Source organism: Tamandua tetradactyla, chromosome 5 (genome assembly GCF_023851605.1).
Source record: "Tamandua tetradactyla isolate mTamTet1 chromosome 5, mTamTet1.pri, whole genome shotgun sequence".
In the NCBI taxonomy this organism is placed as follows: domain Eukaryota; kingdom Metazoa; phylum Chordata; class Mammalia; order Pilosa; family Myrmecophagidae; genus Tamandua; species Tamandua tetradactyla.
In genome coordinates this window covers 177,375,216-177,394,839 of record NC_135331.1, presented here as the reverse complement: position 1 = coordinate 177,394,839, position 19,624 = coordinate 177,375,216, and the positions used below count along the sequence as shown (strand labels likewise).

Here is a 19,624-nt window from a genome sequence, read left to right as displayed (position 1 = left end):
TAGAGAGAAGATAAGTGAAAATTAAAGACTTTGAATCCCTTAAACCAGTAATGTCTGCTCCTCCTAAAAATGGACTTGATAGGGCAATTACTTTTGTGACCTCATTGCTTCATATCAGATAAACTAGAGAAAAGGTGGGTGGAGCTTTCTAAATATGCCCTAAGCATTAATTGAAGCTAGGTGAACTTTGCAATTCAGTTTAATTTATTAGGTAAGCATGGCCCTGGTTTATCTAAAAACAATGAGAGTACCATATTTGATTTCTTGGAAATTCATTCCAATTTCCTGGTCTTGAAGTCATTGGGGTAAGCAGAGGCTTTGGTTGGGAGAGCATCTATATAATGCTGTTATTGGGACCAGCAGTCTGTCATGGATTGTGAGCAATTCTGTAAATTCCTGCTGAATATACCTAATGGATCAGTTTCCAGAGCTACCTATATACCTAACTAACTCAATCCAACCACAGTTTGTCTACACTTGCGCTTGCTGCTCCTTGCTACAATGTTTGAAATTTGCTCAAAATGAGCTTGGCTTACCCTGTAGCCCCATTGAACTTGGGGGGAAGAGCAGCAGATGAAATATGCTGATCATTATCCTGCCTGCTGAGCAATGTGCAGTAATGTCCTTTGTCTTCTGCACACATCTAAGGAACAGTAGCAGGTAACTGGTTATCTTGAAAGTAGAGTGAAATCTCTGACCCCTTGTAGTTCTTCATAGTGTCTGTTCCAAATTTCTCCATAAATTTCCATTAAAAAGAACAGTGTAGTTATGTTAAGTTCTGCAACTTAAGTTTTGTAAACCAGAAAGAAAGAAAATATACAAAATAACATTTTGAAAGAACTGTGTAGTTATTAGCCTTGCATTTAACTTTTACAAAGGCACTACTAAACTTAAACATATTATTATAGACATACATACAAAATGGCAATATATACAATAACACACTTTTTTTCTGCTTACTGACAAACCTCTCTTGACAAAAACAAACAAAAAAATTATAGTCACAGTCTATTCTCTCAATGTTCTCTCTTGTCTTACCTTTTCTTTTGCTCCCACAGATACCCTTGTTTGGCCAGGCATACTTTTCTGGAGTAAAAAAGGTCTTGGGAGATATTTGACTGTACCACATTGATCTAAGTTTGAACACTTGTTTTGAGGCTGTTCCTAGTATTCAACACTTCTTGCTCACTGCTATGGTTGATTAATGGCTCATGCCCCAGCTTCCAATGTATCACATGCTGCTTACTTGGCCACTGCCTACATCCCTTATCTGATCTCTGCATACCTTTCCTTCCACTAACTGTTTCAGCCACACTTGCCTTCTTTTGTTGATTGAATGTACTAAAGCTATTCCTGTTTAAAGATTTTCTGCTTAGTGTTCATCTGCTTCAAATGCTCTTCCCAGAGATCTTTACATGGTAGTTTCTTCGTATCATTAAAGTCTGGGCTCCTTGTGAACTTCTTAGATAGCAATTTTTCTGGTTAACCAAAGTATCACAAGATCCTAATTTTTTCCAGACTAAGACCCATCATTAACCAGTTTCTGCTTTATATGTTTCACATATTATGGTCTTTATAATCCCTCGATGCTATAAGTCTCACAAGAGCAGACTGTCTTTCATCGTATTCGAAATAGTATCACAAGAACCAAGGACACTTGCTGAAAAGTAATGGGCATAAATATTTGTGGCATGAATGAATGCAGTTAAATTATGGCCTCCATAAAGGAAAACAATTTCTTTTCTCAATTCCCATCTCAAGTAATCTTTATTAAAATCCATGATATAAAGAAGGTTTTCAAAGTTTAACTCAGCTAGCAAATGCCAAATGCAGCATGGAGGTCATTCAAAAATTGAGCCCACAAGAAAGTGGACTTGAAAGTACTGAAGTGGTTTAAAGTTTATTCAGAAAAAAAAACAGATTAAATAACCATAGTATACATGATGTAACTCATTGTTCACTATCAAGTGAAAGAATTAAGATAAATTTTTCAATAACACACAAGGATTTTGCATTAGAAAATCTTGATTTTGGGTATTATTTTCTAGTATTTTCCCAAGTAGTCCATCTTAAATATTTGTATCTGCCCCTCCCCCCACCTGTTTTTGTACAGAACTCAAATTCCAGACTGTTTCTATCAATTAGAAGATTGAATATCATTACAAGGTGTGTACACAACAAAATAAAGTTCCTTAAAAACCTACATCTCTTTTCTTTCATTGGCTAGTTTAGTGCATAGTACAAACAAGGCACATACTAAATATGACATGGAAAGAAGTTTGTTCATCTTGCATGAATCCATTTGGTGTAAAATCAATTCTTTAATTAAATTCCATTGGTTTTCCTTTAAAACAGAGTTAATAAATTAGAGTATTTAGAAAAGGAACTGAAGTGTGGTTAGGTATTTGGCAGATTTCATTTCCAATTCCTTTTTGTTTTAAATTTAAAAAGATTTTTTTAAATCATTGGAAGGGAGGAATAGGATGTGTCCCTAAAGACATTATAATTAGAAATTCAATATTTTAAGGATGATTCATTTCATGTGACACATTAATTTTTCAAGTTTGATGGGTTACAAAACTTTACAACCAAAAAAGTTCTTGTGCTTCCCCTGCAATTGTTGGAGGTAATAAGGAGATTCTGAGGAAATCCCAAAGAAACAAAAGCAAAAGCAGAAGATTCTCCTATAAAGGGTTAAAGTGAAGAGAGTCAGAAAGGCAGTTCCCAGACTTGCTGTGGCTGAAATGAAAGTTGGTCCAAGTTGAAAGAAAATCTCTCACAATTTTCTATCAGAAAAGTTCTGATTTTCTTAGATCTTATAACTTCTTGGTGGTTTTTAGATAGCAATAAGCACAAAAATAGGAGGGGTATGGAGGTATGAAATGTGGGCTCAGTGGAATGAGTTTTTTACGAAGGTGTGTTTCATGCTGACACTTCGTTTGGTTTATTTTATGGTCTCTCAGTTTGGGATAAAATAGCAGCATTGGACTGTTCCTATACACACAGCTCAAAGACAAGCCCAAGATGCTGAGCAGAGTTACAGGGATGACAGCCGGGATCACGCAATCATGTTTCCTACTTTCTGAACCAAGGTGTTGAGCTAGGGATATGACAGGCAGGCAGCTTCAATGTTTCCTCAAGGATTACCATCTTTCCTTTAAAAGTTTATAGAGGTCTTGGAGAAAGCATGTGCTTTTGCTGGAATTTGAGACTGGAATGACAAGGCTTACGATACCAGAAAGATAGGATCCAAAGCTTATGTACACTGGACATCCAGGTAGGTGATGGCAAAGGCGCCTCTGTACTAATCAGTGTCCCCCATTTCTCTAAATTTTTTCATCCAAAAACCTTCAAAACTAAGAAAATTATTCACAGAGAACATACTCAGCACCTCTCAAAGACAGAAACTGATGAAACATTTCAATAAAAAGTACGAAATCCACCAATCTCAGCTCACTTTCTGTGCCAGTTTGAAAATATTATATACCCCAGAAAAGCCATGTTTTAATGCTGATCCAATATTGTGGGAGAAACCTTTTCTTTTAATCCCTATTCAATAACGTAGCTTGGAAATTTTGATTAGATTATCTCCATGGAGATGTGACACACCACTTTGTGGGTAATTACTTTTTGATTAGATAGGGATGTGACTCTACCCATTCCAGGTGGTATTTGATTAGTTTACTGGAATCCTTTAAAAGAGAAAGCATTTTGAAGAGAGCCACAGAGACCAGTAGCCAGTGACTTTCGGAGATGAAGAGGGAAAGTGCCTTCCCCGAGGGGAGCTTCATGAAACAAGAAACCAGAAGAGAAAGCTAGCAGATGTTGCCATGTTTGCCATGTGCCTTTTCAGTTGAGAGAGAAATCCTGAACTTCATTGGTCTTTTGGAACCAAGTTACTTTTCCCCGGATGCCTTCAATTGGACATCTCAATAGCCTTGCTTTAATTGGGATATTGTCATAGCCTTAGAACTGTAAACTTGCCACTTATTAAATGCTCCATTTTAAAAAGTCATTCCATTTCTGGTATATTGCATTCTGGCAGATAGCAAACCAGAACACCTTTAAAAGGGGAAACATTTTGGAGAAACCTCAGACAACATACAGATGCTTGCAGAACAGCTGCTTTGAAGATGTCAGGGACATGGATGTTTGGAGATGTGTGGAGCCCAGCATACATCACCATGTGCCTTCCCATCAGATGCTAAGCAAGCTAGAACCCAGAGTTGTGCCCCTAGGGAAGCTATGTGAAGGGTCATAGATGCTTAGAAAGGAGAACACTGACATCAAAATCTGGAAGCAATGGAACCAGGGAACAAGGACCAATAGACACCAGCTACATGGCTTTCCAGCTGACAGAGGTATTCCAGAAGGCACCAGCCTTTCTTGAGTGAAGGTAAACTTATGTTGGTGCCTTAATTTGGACATTTTCTCAGCTTTAGAACTGCAAATTTGTAATTTTTTCAATTCTTCGTATAAAAGCCATTCCATTTCAGGTATATTGCATTCCCATAGTATAATAAACTAACACACATTGCCTCCTGCTTCCTATCCATTCCCCACTGTGCCCCAAGGATTTGTGGTAACAAAAGGCAGATCAAGAAAAGAACATAGGTAAACCAAAAGCATCCTAATGGTTGGGAATGTTCCAGATCCACAGTGAGTGGAGGTGGCCTAAGGGTATAATGACAGGGATGGAGGTGGGAACTATGGTGCATACATAAAATGGACCACTGAGCAGCCACAAGAAGGAATGATGTTGTGACACATGCAGCTAGGTGAATGAACCTTAAGCACCATATAGTGAATGAAATGTCAGGAACAAAAAGGCAAATATTATCATACCTCAATCATGTAGACGAAATATAATATAAAAAGTCAGTGAATTAAGATGAGGTCATGGGCTATTGAGTTGGGACTCCTGCAAAAGACAAGCTAAGCCTACTTATAATTATAACCCAGGGAACCTCATTTTTGTTCAGATATGTCCTCTCTCTCTCTCTAAGCAAACTTGACAAGGGAATTCATGGCGTTCCCTGCTGCATTGACAGGAGTCCCAGGAGTATAAATTTCAGAGGCAATATGGGTCAGGGCTCCCAGGATTAGCTGGGAGGCAGTATCATGATTGAGAAAGACTTCTTGACCAATGCAGGGAAGAGACAAATGAGAAAAAATTTCAGTGGCTGAGAGATTTCAAGCAGAGTCAAGAGGTTATCCTGGAGATTATTCTTATACATTATATTGATATCCCTTTTTATGTTTATGATGTATTAGAGTGGCTGAAGGTAAGTACCTGAAATTGTTGAACTGTATTTCAGTAGCCTTGATTCTTAATGAGAATTGTATAACCAAAAATATTTTACGATGTGATGGTGTGATTGCAAAAACCTTCTGTCTGATGCCCCTTTTATCCAGGATATGGAAGGATGAGTAAACAAATAATGACCAAAAATAAACAATAGGGGAGCCTAAGTGGTAAAAAAAATAAAATGGAATACTTGTGGTCAATGCGAGGGAGGGGTAACAGGTATGGGATGTATGAGTTTTTTCATTTTTCTTTTTCTTTTTCTGGAGTGATACAAATGTTCTAAAAATGATCATGGTGACGAATACACAACTATGTGATGATATTATGAGGCATTGATTGTATACTGTTAGAATTCCCTGGGACCCTCAAACCTCCTCCCACTCTCATGATGTAGCTAGCCCTTAACATATATTGGCACACAGCAATTGCAGACCACACTCCTGTGATAATCCTTTAACCCACAATCCACCTTCTGGAAACTGCATTCCTGTGATATTTCCCTTGCTCAGTGTCCACCAAAGCTACAACAGCATTTACATTTTAAATGCTGCCAATGAAGAGTTGCTAACTCCCCAACTTCCTCTGTCTGCCAAAACCACACATCTCACCCTAATTCCTTTACATTCCCTTCAAATACAATGCCTTATACTTCCAATACAGGTCCCTCAGCATATGTATTTATATCAAAGAATTAGGGAAATTAGAGACTCCTTTGCAAAATTGGCAATGACTAACCAGCTGTGGCTTATCTTCCCATGGCACAACCTCCTTTCATGACTGATGGAGCAAACCATAGCCTACATGCCAGAATGAAACCATCAATTCTTCCCAAGGACAGCAAAGACCTTAACTTTTTCTTGTAGGCCTTTAAACATCTCACCTGTAACCAAGCCCCACTACCTATCCAAAAAATGTCATTTCTCCTTACCCTAATTCCCTACCAATCACAAAATAACTCATCAGATATTCTAACCCCTTCTCACCCCACATAACACAGAGTACATAATGTTGTATGACCCTCACAGAGGTGTGCTGAGTTGATTCTTCAGATCCCCTCCACTAGGAGAGCTTCTCAATAAACTTCTGACCTGCAGTCATCAGTCTCTGTGTCCTGGTGTGCACCTTTTTCCTAACATATACTATGTTGACTAAAGTGTCAAGACTTCACCAGGGAAATATACATTTTTTAATTCTAAGGTTCTGCACAACTCAGCCCATAAACCGTAAGTTAAACCACTTTCATCAGTTGTAACAATTGTAATAAATTGTTTTCGTGGAGAAGTTACCTGTTTTTAAATTAGTAATGTCCTTCATAATTCCTTATAATTTTCCTTGGTCTGAAATTTCCAGCTTTCTTTTGATTAGTGTTAGTAAGGTACAACTTTCTCCATTCCTTTTCTTTTATTCCATCCATCTTTATTTTTAAAATGTGTTTAGGGTAGACAGAATATAGTTGATCTTCATTTTTTTCACCATGTTAGTGTCTGTCTTTTAATGGGTTTATTTATACCATTCTCATTAAAGTAATTATTGGCATGGTGGAATAATATCTATCATATTTGAGACTATTATTCATTCATTGCCTAAATCTATCTCACTTCCTTCCTTTCTTTCTTTAATCTTCGATTCTTTTTGCATTATATGGTTTTAAAAATACTTTTATTAAGATATCGTAAAACTCATAGAGACCATCCAAAGTATACCATCAGTGGTTCACAAGATCCTCACCTAGTTGTGTGTTCATCACCGCACCCATTTTTAGAGCATTTGCATCACTCCAGAAAAAGAAAAAATAGAAAAAACTCATATATCCCATACTCCTTACCCCTATTTCTCATTGACCACTAGCATATCAATCTACCCAATGTTTTTTATATAAATAATCCCCCATATTACTTACTTTTGTCCTCTTTTTACTCATCCATCCATATCGTGGATAAAAGAAGCATTAGACACAAGGTGTTCACAACCACACTGTCACATTGTAAAATCTATATAGCTAGATAGCCATCTTCAAGAATAAAGGCTACTGGAATACAGCTCAATAGCTTCAGGTACTTCCTTCTAGTCATGACAGTACACCAAAAACTAAAAAGGATATGTATATAATACATAAGAATAACCTCCAGGATAACCTATTGACTCTGTTTGAAATATCTCATCCACTGAAATTTTATTTTTTCTCATTTGTCCAACAGGCTTTCTCAATCCCATGATGCCAGGTCCTGGCTCATGCCAGGAGTCTTGTCCCACATTGCCAAGGAGATTTATACCATTGGGAGTTATGTCCCACATAGAGGGAAGAGCCGTGTGTTCACTTGGCAAGTTGGCTTGGAGAGAGGCCACATCTGAGCAACAAAAGAATTTCTCTGGAGGTGACTCTTGGGCATAATCATAAGTAGGCTTACCTTCTTCTTTGGATGAATAAGCCTCAGAGGGGCAAACCCCAAAGACAATGGCTCAACTTCCTGAATTATTTGACCTAACTTCTTGTGAGAATAACAGGAATTCTTCAGATATGGAAGTATAATATTTCCTTCCTTTTTCCCATACCCCAAGGGGACTTTGCAAATTCATTTTTACTGTCTGCCAAAATTACTCTGGGATGTATCAGGCATTACAGTAGTTTGTACAAACCAGCAAGATTTCATGTTCTATTCAACACTCCGTGTTATTATGGTGTGTTCAAAGAAACTGACCATACAAGTTAAGTTAGGTAATGCACCACCCAAAATATAACTTTTGCACCAGGATATACTCAAGTAATTCGACATCTCAGAATTTAGAAATAAAAACTCCAGCTGTGGAATAGATGTGACTGGTATAAGAGCTTACAGCCTAGGACCCTTTACAATAAGCCCAAATCAGAAAATCCATGCTCTCAACTTTAATTCTCCAAATTTTTACATTATTTTTAGTCCATATGAGTGATGCATGATAATATTTGTCTTTTTGTTTCTGACATTTCATTCAACATAGTGTCATCAGGGTTCATTTACCTAGTTGTATGCTCACAACTTCATTTCTTCCTGCAACCACTCAGTAGTCCATTGTATGTATGCACCACAGTTCTCCTTTCCATTCCTCAGTCATTGTCCCCTTAGGGCCCCACCATTCATTGCAAATCATGAAATGTCCAATCATGTCCCCAATTCTCAGTCCTTCCAGGTATATGCCTAGCAACACAACAGAAGCAGGACCATATGGCAAACCAATCCCTAGTCTCCTGGTGCCCAACCACATTGTCTTCTAGAGGGGCTGTACTTATCAGCTTTCCTACCACCAGTGAATAGTACATCTCTCTCTCTCCACATTTTCTCTAGCAATTGTTTCTCTCTGTTCATTTTTAAACAGTTTTATTAGCCCATCATACCTCCAACCTAAGTAAAAAATTAACTGTTCCTGGTATAATCACAGAATCATGCCTTTGCCACAACAATCTATGTAAAGACATTTCCTTTTCTTCTACAAATGAATCCATACCCCCCATTTGTGGACATTTAGTTTTGACATAATGCCTTTGTTATATTCACTGGAAGCATACTGCAATATCTCTGTTGACTATAGACCTTAGTTTGCATTGATATTTTATTTCCTGTATTCCAGCCCATTTTCAGCACCTTGCAATGGGAGATTTGGGTTCGTGTCCCAAGCCATATTCAACTCTGAGTTGCCTTCAGAGCCACAGGCATGAGGTCATGATCCACCTTGTCCAGAACATCAGCTTTTTTCATCACTGTTTGAGTTAAGGTAGTGTTGTTTAGATCTCTACATCGTACAGAATGATTTCTTTCCACCTTTGACTACTCCTTGAAGAAAAAAGTCAGATGTAACTTCTGATGGGCTAATGGGTTAAGACTGCAAACCATGCTTCTTTCTTGGCAGCTACTTCTGAAGCTAAAGGCTGATTACAACACGACATAAATCTTGTCAGTCTGCAGAGTTTGGGGAGTATATTCAATTCTTACTGTGTCTTAATTCTAGGCAGACATACTCATCTTAAGAAATATTACCTTACTCACCACTTTTTTTCATGGCTCAATGGAGTTTGTAACAGTCATGGACAATCTCTAGAGTAGTCTAGCTACCTGGACTATTTGAAAGACCCAGTGACCATCAACTGTGGGCACAATTTATGCCACTCTTATATCAATAAGCCCTGGAAGCATCCAAATGATATCTTCCTTTGCCCTGCCTACTGATCTTACTTTCCAGAAAGGAACTTCAGGAGCAAGGCTCAGCTAGGTAATTTCACTGAAATTGCTAAACCACTCCAGATTAGAAGAAGCAGTAGGAAGAGTCAGGAAGAGAATACTGAGTGTGAGAAACACAATTTCTGACTCTTTCCTGTCAGAAAGACCTAGAGGTTTTGTGGATTGAGTCTTTATTTACATTATTCTGGGTTAGAAAACCAATCAAATTATTTAAAGTAAATGTGAGTTTAGTTGCTGAAACAGGATATCCTTAAATTATTTTGTCTGAGGATAGAAAAATTGAGCAATATAGAAAGAGAGAACAAACTGTTTGATTTTATCTCTGTCCTGCTCTTGATGCTCCAAGAGATCTAATTCTGGTAGGAATTACTGGGAGGTAGATGTAGGAAACAACCTAAATGGACATGGGGGTTTGTCAAGTCAGTCTTCCTAGGAACTGCAGAATCATCCAGTAGTTCACAGTGGATTCTGGGCAATTAGAAATTATAGTGGGAGTGGATCGAGCCATCAGAGAATCCAACCTCTGTCAATATTAAAACCCAATAATATTAATGTTTTTCTGAACTATGATTGTTGAGATTTCTTCCTATAATTTGGATGAAAGACCTCCTCTATGCTTATAAAGTTGGGTGAAATAGCTATGACAGGACAATTTTGTATGATCTCATTGATATGTATTATTTAGAAAAAATGAATTTATAGAATTAGGAAGTAGATTACAGCTTACCAGGGGGCAGGATAAAGATAGGAAGAGGGAGCTTATAATTAATTGGAGTGTTTCTGTTTGAGGTGATGAGGAAGTTTGGATAATGCATGGTGGTAATGGCAGCACAACAATGTGCATATAATTAACAACACTGAAATATATATTTGTATGCAGTTAAAACAAAGTTTTAAATGGAATGAATGTTCCTAGAATAAATTTTTGATAAAAGCAAAGGACTGTACAACATAGTGAATCCTTAATGTAAATGATGGACTATATTTAATAGTTTAATTATTATAATATTGCTTCATAAATTATAATAAATTTTTCACATGGATGGGAAGTTTTAATAATAGGGAAATCTGTGTGTGAGAGAAGTTGTGTGGTGGTTTGGAGCCGTATATACCCCAGATCATGTTCTTAAAGCTAATCCATCCCTGTGGGTATGAAATATTGTAAGTAGAAACTTTTGATGAGATTACTTCAGTTAAGGTGTGGCTCAGGGTTGGCCTTAATTCTCTTGCTGGAGTCCTTTATAAGACAATGTAAATTCAGAAAAAGAGAAACCATGCTCTGAAAGCAAGAAGTACAAATCAGTACAAACCAGAATAGAAGAGAGAGACAAACAGACACTGCCATGTGCCTTGAAAGTAGCAGAGGAACCAAGGATCATCAGCAGGTGGTCTACAGATAAAAAAACATCGCCTTGATGCCTTGATTTGGACATCCTAACAACCTCAAATTGTAAGCTAATAAATTCCCTTTGTTTCATAGTGTGCCTGCATGAAGCAGTTGTATATGCCAGAAAAGCCAAGTTCTTTAATCTTCATTCAGTATTGCTGAGTGAGATCTTTTTTATTATTTCCATGGAGATGTGATCCCCCCAATTGAGGGTGGTAACTTTCAATTAGATGGTTTCCATGGAGATGTCTCCATCCATTCCAGGTGGGGTTGCTAACTGGAGCCCTTGTAGAGGGAACCATTTTGGAAAAAGATTTGGAGCCCACAGAGCCTAGAGAGCCCGCACAGCCAGAGATCTTTGGAGATGCAGAAGACCACCCTGTGGGATCCTTATGAAATGAGAAGCCAGGAGAGAAAGCAGACATTGATGTGTGCCTTTACAGCTGAACAGAGGGTTCTGGACCCATTGGCCTATGTGAATCAAGGTGGCCACCCCTGGATGCCTTAGTTTGGATATTTTCATGGCTTTAGAACTATGAACTTCATGTTTGAATTGTCAAAAATCTTCAAATATGACTTTGTCTAAATTGTACCGAAAGAAGTATAATTAATTCCTTTACAAAAGGCTAACTCACCTAATCAATAGAGTGAAGTCAGAGATTTCTGTTTTGCAGAGTAAGAGTAGGAAATGACTTGCACTAAAATAATCTGGGTTTCTGATTGGGCCCTATAGTAGATAAGCAGAATCAGAATATCTGGAGAGTGGGACCAGGAAATCTCCATTTTAACAACAAAGGAAACTCTGCTATTCACACTAGAACACTGAGACCCAAGGTAGTTATAAATTTTTCTGATTTCAATAGAAATTTTATTTCAACCTCCGGAAGAGAATTTGTCCTTTATGGACTGTTACTTGACCCCTAACTAAGAGACACATGCTATAAGAGTAGAATTTTGCTTTCTTCACTACAAGTTGAGTTGAGGTAACACCAACCATGGAGAATTGGTGATAGAATATCCTGGCTGACAAATGGCAAAGATGATTTCAATAGGAAGAGATGGAGAGTCATTTCGACATTGGCATCACAAATTTTCCAGGAAACACCTTGGAGAACTCAGTTTTGGGGAGTGCTGAGGGAGAATTTGCACTGTATAACATGGGAAAAATGGAGGAGAAGTTCATAAATAGGAGATAGAGTTAATGAGAAAGAGAAAGACTAAAATGTAACTTATTTATTGACACACTTCCTAACACTTTACAATACTGCTATGCACAGTGCAAAAGACAGCATAAATTCCAGAAATTCATAATGTTCAGGAAAGGGAAAGAGTCAAACATTCTGCAAATTATTTCTTCTTTGCTATTCAACCTGACAGTCATTCATAGACTGGGCAGAGAAGTAATTGTATTAACTGTTGTCTCAGAAGCAACATTGAAATAATGGGGTAAATTCATTGAGGACCTCAGCATTGACAAGACATATATACTTTGTGTCTCCCTGAGGAACACAGGAGAAAGAGATTGTGTAGAGAGAAATAATGTAACTCCCTTTTATGTTTTCATTGAAGTCCTAAAGAAAAGGGAGGGAAACAGGAATTCAGGAGAAAAAATTAAATATATTTGTTACACTGAAGACAGACTGAGACTTGACAGAGGGTCTAGGTCCACCCTGGGAGAACTCACTGGCTGAAGATCAGCTGGTGAAGCAAAATCCTGACACAATTGTAGGATTCAAAGGTAGACGTGTTGCTAAGAAATAAATATTTTCTATCAAGTTAGTTTTGGCTAATGAGAAATATTCTGGGAATCAGCGATTGCCTCAGCTTGTTTGGCATCTGAGGGCAATTTAAGCTCCTGTAGTTTTGTTGACATTAGTAAAAGAATGTTTTGTTACTCCAGGGACTTCAGAGTCCTTCAAGTATTGAAAGAAAATAAAGGAGAAAGGTGAGTAAAACAGTAGTCACATTTACCTAACTTTGGCAATTATGAAACCAACAACAAGCTGCATCTTAAAGCTACAATAATATCTCTTGAGGCCATTCTGGCTTGGACATGAGGAAATATTAATAATAACTTTTAGTCCTATCTTTGCGAGCTGGTGTTCATACCCAGTCTGCTACCACAGTCTTGGTGTACATTATCCTATCTTGGTCTACTCTAAATATCACCAGGCTCATTTCTTTAGACTGGGTATGGCAATAAAAGGTTCCAGAAGACTTGCAAATTCACTAAGCATTTAAATTCCTTTTCCGAAGCCCAGGGTTTCCTTTCCTAAATTATGCCTTCTACTGCTGTTTTCTTAGATGCAGACATTTTGGGTGAGATTTCCTCATGTCTTTTTCATATTCTACAATAATTGTCAGTTGTCTATAGCCTGTCCTAACACTCCTTACCTGTTTTTAATCATTTCTTGTTTACATAAAGTGCCCTTTGCTAATGATTCTCAGGTTTCCATTAAACCTAAATTTTATGCCAGGGGAGGTTTTTAATGCTCTCAATTTACAAGCCTTTACTTGTAAGGAAATAGGTTTTAATCTGAGGGTAATTTTAGCTTTTAAATGTTCAAATTTTATCTTTTTACTGTTTCTCACAGTAACTGTAAATGAAGACAATAATCCAGATCATGAAGGTCATATAGCCTAGAGAGAAGAAAACAGTGGTGGTAGATTATTTATTAAAACAAATAGCTCAACCAAGAATTTCTCATTTCATAACATGAAATTTCATTGACCCAAAAGTTTTTAGAGGCCTTTTGAGATACTTGAGATCTTTTCCTCATTTTCTCTCTCTTTCTTCCTTTCTTCCTCCTTTCCGTCTTCACTCTCTATTTACCAATCTACCTCCCTTTTCTTCCTTTCCTCCAGCATGTAATTCTCAACCTTGAAGCCTCTGGACCAGTCGTCATTGACATCAGAGTGAGGAAGTCAGCACCACACTTGTGGCCTTTAAGCAAAATGATGAAGTGACCAAATCAGTGGTTTTATTTGCTATAACATAGTGTCCCTTGCAGCTGAGAATATTACTAGTCTTCTGGTTTCCATGGCTTTTCCAATACCTAGTGAAAGCATGGTATTCTAAGATTTGTAGAGGCACTCTATTTCATTATGGTCTGCCCCAAATGTTAACAAAGTGCAAACTAGAAGAAAGAATTTAAAAGGCCCAGTGTAATTGTGATACAATGAACTGCTCCTTTCCCCACTCCACAGAGTCAGTTCATCTTGTCTTTTTATATCTTTTAAATCTCAAAGAATGAGGACATTGAGAGGAAATCACAAATCACATTCATATTTTCTAATCTGTCTTATGATGGAGCATAAAAGCAATGACAAAGCAGAAGCATTGATCACGACTGCAGCCCAGGTTTTGGCTTCTAGATACCATTCTCCATTTGGAGGAGCCAAGACAGATGGCTGATTGCAGAGCTGGGGCAGGGAGAGTACGATTGCGCTTGGGCCATCTAGTTGTACCAGAATGTTAAAAACTGCTTAGAGACTCCTGGAGACAATTCCAAAGGACATGAAACCAGTTTGGAAGGACTGCAACTGACCACTATTGAAGCAATTTTAATATTAAAATACATAATGACAACATGAATTATAACCCTTGAATAACATAAGAAAATTGGGTCTGTAACAAGAGTAGACAAACTCTTTTGGTAAAGGGCCAGAAAGTTCATGTTTTAGGTTTTCAGGTCAGCAGGTCAAAGGCCAATCAACATTCATGTAGGTACTTGTATGACAAGAAAAGACAAATTTCCACAAATTTTTATTTTAAAATTCAAAATATATTAATAATTGTAAATAATTTTTGTCATACATGTCTATGAAAGAGAGGAAAAGATTTGCTATGGGGGGCCTAATACTATTAAACAGGTTCATTTTCACTGTACACATTACATCAGTAGCTTTAATCAAACCCAATTTAATTAACTCACAATTGGTAAATGACTTAACTTGGTTGGCTAACAAAGAAGCCACTCAGAAATTTATTTACTGCAACCTCACTTGTATTTTATGTTTTAATGGAGAAGTTCTGCTATTATAAGATATCATGCTATAAATTTTCTAAATTTTCTGGCCATATCTTTCCCATGAGTTAAGAATATTTTGGGCAAAGCTTAGTCTGGTAATGTTAATGTATACTGTTTTTTTTTTTTTTAGCACAACTAAATGTCATTGCATAAACATTAGATTTTATGATTTTGTTCAATAACAAATTAGTCCACACTACACTGTCCCTTAAAAATGTGACATTCAAAAAACATTTTTCTCTGCTTTTCTTGTTTTTACATGAAACAAGAAAAACATTTTCTTGTTTTTACATGAGAAAAAACATTTTTCTCTGTTTTTCTTGTTTTTACATGTTTATACACTCGTAATAGAAAATAAAATTGTGGTAAGGCAATACTCATGGCACCAAAACACTGTTGAGTTAGTTATCAGGACTTCATGATTTGCAGTGGGACAAACAGCAGTGCAAATTAATGAAAGGGTAGAAAGCTACGTGTAGTCTCTGTCCTCTCTTGTTGCAACTGATCAACTCTGCCATGATAGTGCAAAAGTAGTCATAGGAAACATGTAAATGAATGAAAACATCTGCATTCCAATAAAATTTTGTTAACAATATAACTTGAATTTCATATAATATTCCTATTTTATGTTTTAGTTTGCAAAGTCCTGCCAGAATGCAATATGCCAGAAATGAAACAGCTTTTAAAAAGGAAACTGTATTAAGTTACAGTTCTAAGGCCGTAGAAATGTCTGATTAAGGCATACAGAGAAAGCTACCTTGACTCAAAAAAGGCCTATCTGTCACATAGAAAGAAATATGTTTCTGGTTTCATTCCTTCCAGTTCCTGAAGAAAGTGATTTCATCTTTTAGCATCTGTGGGCCTTTACTTAGCTCATCCAGGATGCAACTCTGGGTTCTGGCTTGCTTAGCATCTCATGAGAAAGTACATGGCAATATCTCCTGGACTCTGCATGTCTAAATGTCTGTGTCTATGAGTCTGCTCACTCTGTCTGCACTCCAAACATCTGCAAATATCTCCATCTCTGTCGGCTCTGAAGCAACTCCTACATATCTCTCCTCTTAAAGGACCCCAGTAAACTAACCAAGATCCAAACTTGAATGGACAGCATTGCATCTCCACCTAATCAAAGTTATGTGTACCACTTCTCTGTGTAAATAACCTAATCAATGGTTCCATCCTAAACAACAGGTCTGGCACAATAAGATTAGAGCAGGATTTAAAGAAAGTGACTTTTCTGAGGTACATAATAGTTTCAAACTTGCACTTCTCACAAGACATTATTTTTTAAATTATTATTCAAGTAATTGTAATTACAAAAATGGGCAATGAGCAGGATTTGCTGATGGCCACTCTAAGCTGATTTAAATAAATGAGAAGGGAAATTTCTTCCTTCAACTAAAATATGAAGTAATAAAAAGAGAAAATATGATAGAATGAAAGCCACCGATGGATGCTAATAATAGTGAGTAGAAATGTCAGTAGTAAATAGTATATATCCTCATGAAATATTTATAGATAGCTATTTCTTTTGCTAAAGCTGCCAGAATGCAAAATACCATAAATGGATTGATTTTTATAACCAGGTTAAGAGGTTACAAGTTACAATTTTAAGGCAGTGAAAATATCCAGATTAATGCACTAACAAGAAGATATCTTCTTGGAGGAAAGGCAGCTGGCATTCTGGTTTCACAGTCATGTGGAGGGCACAAGGCAATGTCTGCTGTCTTTCTCTCATGGCTTTTGGTTTCAAGCGGGTCTCTCAACTCTTATGGGTCCTTCTGGAGTCTCCATGGTCATTTTTCTTTCTGCATTTCCAAATGTCTGTGTTTCCTCTGAAATGTCCTCCTCTTAAAGCACACCAGTAATTGATTAAAACCCACCTTGAATGGGTAAAGACACATCTCTGTGGAAACAATCTACTCAAAAGGTTGCACCCACAACTGGGTGGGTCACAGACCCATGTAAACAACCTAATCATAAGGTCCCACCCAAAAATGGGTCTTCTCTCACATTTTGTTGCTCTTTGTAGCTTTATGGTATATATATTTTTTTCAGAATTAAATTTTATTTCACACTGACAGAAACCATGAAAAAACTTTACATTTTCCCACACTACAGCAAAATTTTTCAATGGAATAAGATATCTCACCATAAATAAGATGTTGATTTATATAACTGAATATAACTGTTTATATTCTTCAAAATAGAAGACAATGTATTTGCAAATGATTGTTTAAAAATTTTAAACCCTGACATAAACATATGACTTAATTATTAACATTCTATACTGTACACTGCCAAATTATTTCCATTATCAATTAGCACCCATTTATACAGATTCAGTCCCTTCATCCTTTTGATTAGTTGAAATACAGCCCCAAAATTAACAATTCAAAAATACCAAGCATACACTTCAATTAAATATTAAACTGTGTGGTAATTATACCATGTGTATCAAGTTCTGACTAATCTTTATTACCCAGAAATTTTTTTCAAATAATTTTTACCAGTTATCTGAAAATACTGACCACATAAAATCAAAAGCTTGTTGTTTTTATGCTTGTACAAAAACTTATTTAAAAACTCATTTGATTAAAATCAAAATTTCAAAGTTCATTAGCAGGTAAAATTAAAGCAAAATTTTCTGAAAGATTCTAATTTTCTTTGTTAGTTGGCTTCACACATGTACAAAATAAGTAAAAAAAACTCTATTCTGCAAGATGAATCATCTTAGACAAAATCATCTTTAGACATTACAATTTTTAAGATCAAGTCTTAAGTATTTCAGAAAATACTAAAATATGATCTGATCATTCTTTCAGTTGATTACAGAAAGTTAAAATCACAGAAATATTCCTATTCCCTGAAGTAAAGATTCTAGTAAAATAAGTCTAAATTTGGACTAAGATATAGTTGACATAAGCAATGCAGAAGTTTTAAGTGCTTCCGGTTTCATTAAGTATAAATACATCATAAATTCTATGTGTCTGTGATTTGAATGTAAAACAAATCAGCACTTATTAACACCAGATGTCTATGGCATTTGGTCTCCTCTGAAGAATAATAAAAGAAGCGCATGTCTTTTCTAGAGAGGAGAAAAGAATGTTAAATGGAAATAATAGGAAAAAAAGTCTGGTCCCCCAAATAAAAGGGCCATTAATTGAGAAGAACAATAATATTACTTTCATTAACAGTTCAAAGTATTATCCCTATTATTAGGAATAATATACCATCTCATTATTTTGTACTATAATTATTATGTAATGAATACATATATAAAAACATGGCCGTTGTATAGTGACTAGGTAATTTTGGAATAAATCCATAGACTAAGTCACAGCACATTTAAATCATTTATATCTTAGCTGCTCATTTATACCTTTACAAATTTTCATTAAGCATACTAATAATTTCCAAATGATGTAATAAACATTCTGGTTGCAGTATTTTATTACTTTTCTGAATTTCATTTGGGAAAAAGCCAGCTACTTTGCCTATTTTATTATTAGTATTACTCTGGGATCACATTATACAAATACATGTATGGAAACTTGAATGTACATTTTCCATGAGGAGACATTATTTAGTCTGTATCATTGGTATGTATTTGCAAAACATTCTACACTGCACACAAGAAGGTTCAGGACTGGGCATATTTAAAAGTTTTTACTCTACTACAAGGATGCTGGTATCCTTCTACCCAAAGCCTCTTAGTGATGTCAATCAACTGATGGTAGGACTTTATCAATGAATTGCTTAGTACCCATCATTTCCTGTTGACATGAACTGTACATCAAGCCCTCATAGGTTCTGAAGATTACACTGGCTGGATTTACCCATGTTTTTAGCTTTTCAGCGGTAAGAGAACCAAACATTAGAGGAACTAAAGGATGGCAATCTCCATAGTACTGGAGAGTAGACATATCTTTATTAGCACCACTGATAGAACCTTGTGGAAATGAAGCCTGAAAGGGAAGCCAGCAACTGAGTGCAGCAACACCTGCCAGTTTCTGTTGTGTAGTAACAGCAGTATATAAAGATAAAGCAACTGCCTGGGAAAATCCTCCCAAAATAATCCTGTTAGAAGGAATTCCATGCTTCACCTCTTGGTCTATCAAAGTTTTGGCGTTTTCTGCTGCCTGCTTGATTTCAGGTTCATCCTCCTGTGAATCGGGCAAAAGCCAAATAACATCAAACCAAGAAGGCATACTCAAGATCACGTTTAACATAACAGGCATAAACCGGTGCACGCGGGCATATATATTTGATATGTGAACTTCTGTTACCTTCTAAGGCTTCTGCCGGTCCACGCCATGTGTCTCTCAAACTGTGAAGAAAAATTACAGCTGCTGTAGCCTTGCGGGCAGCAGGCACCGCGGCGGGTGGCGGGGCTGACCTGTCGTTGCCGCACATGCACGGCAGCATGTTCCATGGTCGGAAACAGAAGGCAGAAGGCCTTTATGGCATATTTTGCTCAATTTATTTATTTTAAATAATTTTTCTTGTTTAAGAAATCCTTCCCTGACCCAAGATCAGAAATGCATTCTGCAATATATTTTTATATGACAAAGTCTTGCTGTCATATTTCAATCCTTAATTTTTAAGTATGATGTGATAGGGATCCATTTTCCTCTTTTCCATATATATATGTAACCATTTGCCCAAGCATTGTCTGTTGAAT

The 19,624-nt window shown here is 36.6% G+C and overlaps 1 protein-coding gene across 2 annotated transcripts; it reads right to left on the bottom strand.

Moving 5' to 3' along the window:
* Positions 1–18,662: 18,662 nt before the first annotated feature.
* Positions 18,663–19,356, bottom strand: LOC143682897 (acyl-protein thioesterase 1-like). 2 transcript variants are annotated; one of them, XM_077159301.1, is made up of 2 exons: positions 19,190–19,356; positions 18,663–19,140 (listed from the first exon to the last, which is right to left on the bottom strand). In XM_077159301.1, exons 1-2 carry the CDS (start codon positions 19,354–19,356, stop codon positions 18,663–18,665), a joined length of 645 nt encoding a protein of 214 aa, XP_077015416.1. The 2 variants fall into 2 exon arrangements, with proteins under 2 accessions (XP_077015416.1, XP_077015417.1); XM_077159302.1 differs by having other exon boundaries at positions 18,663–19,183; positions 19,245–19,356.
* Positions 19,357–19,624: the final 268 nt, after the last annotated feature.